Source organism: Neomonachus schauinslandi, chromosome 5 (assembly GCF_002201575.2).
Source record: "Neomonachus schauinslandi chromosome 5, ASM220157v2, whole genome shotgun sequence".
Taxonomy (NCBI): Eukaryota; Metazoa; Chordata; class Mammalia; order Carnivora; family Phocidae; genus Neomonachus; species Neomonachus schauinslandi.
Window position 1 is genome coordinate 122,000,823 of NC_058407.1, and position 6,000 is coordinate 122,006,822.

General features: G+C 34.1%; 1 protein-coding gene across 1 annotated transcript in view; it reads left to right on the forward strand.

The window, feature by feature from the left end:
* The window catches only part of CUBN (cubilin), a 267,642-nt gene that overhangs the window by 159,489 nt on the left and 102,153 nt on the right, over positions 1–6,000 (forward strand). The window contains exons 37-39 of the mRNA XM_021696706.1: positions 2,258–2,463; positions 3,581–3,765; positions 5,476–5,668. Coding sequence (XP_021552381.1) covers positions 2,258–2,463; positions 3,581–3,765; positions 5,476–5,668 — 584 coding nt within the window. The remainder of the gene's footprint in view (positions 1–2,257; positions 2,464–3,580; positions 3,766–5,475; positions 5,669–6,000) is intronic.

The window sequence follows — 6,000 nt, forward strand, 5'->3', positions numbered from 1 at the left end:
ACTTGTTTTTAGTCCTCTTTTTCACACTTACTCCTGGGTTTGCTGTTTCCCCTTCCTCTTAATATATTCAAAATGCAGGTGTTCCCCTAAGCTTCTGTTGTCATCTCTTCTCTCATTCTCTTTCTATTAATTATCTCCCACATGTTCATTTCTAAACCCCCAGTCTAGCCATGCTTTCAGCTTTTATCATATACACACAGATGATTTCCAAGTATAGCCCCAGCGTATCTTCTGAAGTCCAAACTACATATTAGCTCCAACAGATAGTTCCACTTTGGTAATACACCATTATGTTAGATTCAGCATATCTAAAAACAAAAATATATTTTTCTGCTGTCCCCAGTTACTATATTGTTATATTATATTGCCATTATATGTTACTGCAGAGTAATTTTCTCAAGCAGATCTGTGGTGATCTAATTTTACCACTTAAAATTCAAGTGTTTTTTTTTAATATGGTAAAAGATATATAACATAAAAAATAGCATTTTACCTATTTTTACATACACAATTCAATGGCATTACATACATTTACAGTTCTGTGCAACCATCACTACTATCCTCTTCTTTATTTCTCTTGGGTAGTTATCTTGGAGAGGAACTTCTGAGCCATTAGTTGGATGTGTATTACATTTCATAAGAAACTGCCAAATAATTATTCAAACAGAAATATATGAGACTTCTAACGTGCTTGCTAACATTTGATCTTGTCAGTCTTTTTCATTTTAGCCATTCTGATGGGTATGAAATGATAACTTACAGTGATATTTAATATACATTGTTCTGATGCCTAATGACACAGAGTACTTTGGACATTCTCACCCGCTATTCACCCAACTTCTTTTAAGAGTCTGTTCAAACCTTTTGTCATTATTAACTTGGTTATTTGTTTTTTCGTGGTTTATTTGTAGGATTTCCTTTCATATTTCAGATATGAGTGCCTCGTTAGATATATGCTTTGTAATTATCTCTTCTTCTCCCCCTGCACAGTCTGTAACTTGCCTATTCATTTTCTTAGTCACGTCTTTAATGAGGAGAAATTTTAATTTTTGATGAAGTTGAATTTATTAATTTTTTTAATCTTATGGTTAATGCCTTTTGCATTCAATCTAAGAACTATTTGCCTTCCCCAAGGTTGTAAAGACATTCTCTGTTTTCTTCTAGGAGATTTATGTTTCTGGATCTTATGTTTACATCTATAAGGAATATTAAATAATTTTCCATGTATGGAGAGAGGCAGAGGTTGAGGGTTTTTTTTTTCCCTCCATAAGGCTATTCAGTTACTGAAGCACCACCTGTTAGAATGATTTTCTTTTCCCCATTGAATTGTCTTGGCAGTGTGGATTGGGTTGTATTGACTACATATTTATATATCCAAGTTTATAAAACACTAAGGCCAAGTTCTGAAAGCATTCATTTAGCATGTACATGTTCCAGACTCTGTATGTTACTAGTGATAATCATGAAATAGATATCATTTACTATCTTTCATTCCCCCGTGTCATCATAACTGCAGAATATAATACAAGTTGAATAGGCCACATTTCCAAATACTAGCCTGTATAATTACAAATCCCATATTTATTCTGCCTTTTCAGAAATGAAGTACAGATACATTTGATTGGCACTTAAGCTCTGGCAAAATTAGCCCATCATACTGCTTCAGTTAGGTCTTCTCATGTTTTCCTAAAGGTACCCAATGTTCTAACCAAACTAGACCTCCCACAGATTTCTAAATATGTCCCACCTGTCTGTGTGTGTGTGCTTTTACTGACATGCATTTTCAGCTCACCATTTCTGCCTTAGATCCAGTTGATGTTTGTATTTCCATCTCAAAAAAATCTCTCCATCAAGCTAGCACTGAGCCTTACAATCAGATGTGATACCTCTGCCTCAAAATCTTATAACACTTTTAGATCTGAGGGCACTTAAGATATTATGCCTTATAAGATATATTTTTTCCTGTATTCTAGAATGCCCAATCTTTCCCCCTAGAAAGAAAACTCCTCAAAGGCAGTGTATTAATTGCCTTTGTAGTTCTTTAATAGGCATTTCAACAAATTTGACTGAAAGAAATATTTTGAGTTGGCTCAAAGATATTGTCGTGAAAGCTAAAGAAAGTTTTATAAAGAACAGTTTAACCTAGCAGATGTTTCAGGATAATCCCAAAGCTTATTCTATCAATTTAACCTTCCTAAAGCTTATTCTATCAATTTAACCTTCCTAAACTCTTTTTTTTTTTTTTTTTCCAAATTAGAACTTTCCGGTTGGAGGATTCCCGGGACTGTAGCCGAGATTTTGTGGAGGTCCGTGAAGGAAACGCCACCGGTCCCTTGGTGGGGCGATACTGTGGAAATGTCCTCCCCCTCAATTACTCATCCATTGTTGGGCATATCCTGTGGATCAGATTTGTCTCAGATGGCTCAGGCAGTGGCACAGGCTTCCAAGCCACATTTACTAAAAGTAAGTTGCTTCTTTTTTATTGATGTCTTCCAGAAGACATCCTATGAACTAGAAAGGATAACAAATTTCTTAGTAACACACAAAGTTAAGAATAATCCTGAACTCTATTCTCTTAATTTTATTGTATTTGTGGAATTACTTGATCTTGAATTTTATTATAAAAACTAAATTATATATGAATGGCCCACTAAGAGCAAGGGAGAGCATTCTCAATGACTCTAGTATTCTCTTTAAGCTCTAGTTTCTACCTAATATTATATTAAACTTTTTGTATGATATTTTTTAGAGCCTTCTGATGCATTGTAGCTCAGGTTTAGTATATTGATATCAACTGTATTTCATTTGTTCTCATCAACTCTATATTCTTCAAATTCAAAATATTTAGTATTATTTTAGGATCAAATTAAGTGCTCAGATATAACAGGGTTTTCTTCTAATAGAATAAAACATGAAGGGGCGCCTGGGTGGCTCAGTTGGTTAGGCAACTGCCTTCGGCTCAGGTCATGGTCCTGGAGTCCCTGGATCGAGTCCCGCATCGGGCTCCCTGCTCGGCAGGGAGTCTGCTTCTCCCTCTCCCACTCCCCCCTCTTGTGCTCTGTCTCTAAAATAAATAAATAAAATCTTTTAAAAAAAAAAAAGAATAAAACATGAAATATTTTTATTTTCTAACTTGACTTTTCCATAACTAGCTATTCTTCAGGTGGTTCCAATATGTCAATTTCCCTTATCAAATTTTTAAAAACATGTCCCATTCTTTTGTTTAAAAAAAAAAGTAAAATAGGTAAAAATTAGAGAAGGAGCCTGGTAATACCCCTTCGTATGTCCTCAAGTCCCCTGGGGGCTGGGAACCCCTTTTCACATGGGAAGTTATCTCCTCTTTTCACACCATGCAACCTTCTTAGGAGATGGAATTCCATTCACAAAATCACTGTTCTCCAAGGAATTAATAGATAGTACAGAAACCAAAAGGGAAGCAATATTTCTTTCAGTGTTCAGAATAGAAATCACAGTCAATTAAAAGTCTATCCTTTTCAACACCCCTTGCCTTTTGTTTCTTTCATTTGATTAAAGAGCTGTTCTAAGTACATCTGATTTACTACTCTGTTTTTCCTCCTAGTATTTGGCAATGATAATATTGTGGGAACTCATGGGAAAGTTGCCTCTCCCTTATGGCCTGGACGTTACCCCCACAACTCCAATTACCAATGGATAGTAAATGTGAATGCATCTCAAGTTATCCATGGTAGAATCTTGGAGATAGACATTGAAGCAGCACCTGGCTGCTATTATGACAAATTAAGGGTGAGTTTCTAACTACAATCAATGTTTGTAAATTTTGGCGAATTTCTATTTGCAAAAATAAACCCAAGTTACTGTCTATTCAAGCATTTGTAAATCACACGAAATGGTCTTCCCTAAATCATGACTGCCCTGTCTAGGTTACTGATGAAAAGGTAATTCTGGTATTAGATTTATTATCTTTGGATTCTATATCTAAGTTTGTTTTAGCATCATTGTAATTTACCTATTGGGCTTTGTCTATGCATGTGTGTATATCTTAAATATTTATTAAGTATTTATTCTACCTTATATCCCATTCTCTTGTGTATTCTTATGTTAGAGTGTTAAAAGTTTGAAGGATCATTTTAAAATAAATGAATAAATAATTGTGGTGGTTATTGCCATCCAGACATTGGTCATTGCATCAATTTCAGAAACACTATCACATTCTTTTTTTTTTTAGCCTTATTCAGGTATATTTGACAAATAAGTATTGTGTGTATATATAAGATGTACAACTTGATGTTGCAATATATGTATACATTGTGAAATAATCACCACAATCAAGCTAATTAATATATCTGCCACCTTGCATGGTTATCATTTGAATTTTGTGTGTGTGTGTGTGTGTGTGTTGTGTGTGTGGTAAGAATATTTACGATTTACCCTCTTAGCAAATTTCAAGTATATAATACAGACAGTATTACATATTACAGTATTAGCTATAGTCACATTGCTGCACATTAGAGCTCAGAATTATTCATCTTGCATCACTGAAACTTTGTAACCTTGACCAACATCTCCTTATTTCCCTCTCTCCCCATCCCCTGCAACCATCATTCTACTTTCTCCTTCTGAGTTCAACAATTTTATCAGATTCTCAAAAGGCAGGATTCCGTCATATTCATCTTGGGTCTACAGTGTCTCACATAGAATTCAGTACCTAATAGATGCATAGTATGTGTGGAAATCATTATTATGTAGACTGAAAAACTTAGCTTATATAGTAGCTTCAGTAGAGAAATCTATAACAATTTTAATGAACTTGTTCCAAATTATTTAGAAGATGAAGGAAAGGATAGGAAATGTGGTTGGATAACATTCATCCACATGTGCTGAAAAAAAAATGTGCTCCATGCTATGTGTTAGTAATGATCAAAATGTGTCTCTGTATACATAATTTAATATTTTAAACCAAATGAATAAAATTTATTGAGTACTTTGAATGTGTGTTGATCCCTTGTAAGCTGTGATTCTTTTGTTGTCATTTATTCTGCTTTCAGTTATCTGTCCACTTTCATTAAACCTTTACTCTTTCTTCTTGTTTTCTCCCTTTCTTTCTAATTCCTTCCTTTGAGGCCCCAAAGCATTCAGTAAGATCTATTGTTGTGCAACCATCTCGGTTCCTACTTTTCCACCCCAAATTTTACTGTAAATCAAATAACGAGCTATATCGCATAGAGCTTGTGTATTAACACAATTCTGCAGCAAAGATAAAATTATTTTAAAACACCTTAAATTTTTGTAATCATATTTTATATTTAATGGTGCTTCCTATTTGGACTGATACATAAAATGTTTACTTATTTTTTTCCTATTATGATGAAATTATAATAACATAAGGCAACCTTTCAGTTTTCGTTTTTATGAAGAAAAATAGAGGTAATTTCCTAAATTCAGTGCTCTATTATCAGTTTTTCTTTCTTTCTTTTTTTTTTCTTTTACATGCAGATTTATGATGGCCATGGTGTTCATTCCCGCCTAATTGGAACTTATTGTGGTACCCAGACCACAACTTTTAGCTCCTCTAGAAATTCTTTGACATTTCAGTTTTCTTCCGACTCTTCAGTCACAGGGAAAGGATTCCTTCTGGAGTGGTTTGCCGTGAATGTCTCTGTTGGACCTTTACCTACTATTGCTACAGGTGTGTTTGGTAATAAATGAAATTCTGCTTAGGGGCTGATATGTTTGGGCTAGTCGTTCAAAGGGTCTTACCACAACAGAAGCCAAATACATAAATGACTAAGAAAAGTAAGTATAGCCCTAAAGCCCTTCCTCCGTATGTTCAGGTGTTCTCTTAATTTCATAAATACTGCATTTTGTAAAAACCGTACATTTGCTTTTTAAAAATGTTGGTTTCCCATTATGTTTTTATTTTAATTAAGGATTTGATATCCATGAGGCATTCTATTTATAATTTTTCTTTCTTTCTTTCTTTCTTTCTTTCTTTCTTTCTTTCTTTCTTTCTTTCTTTCT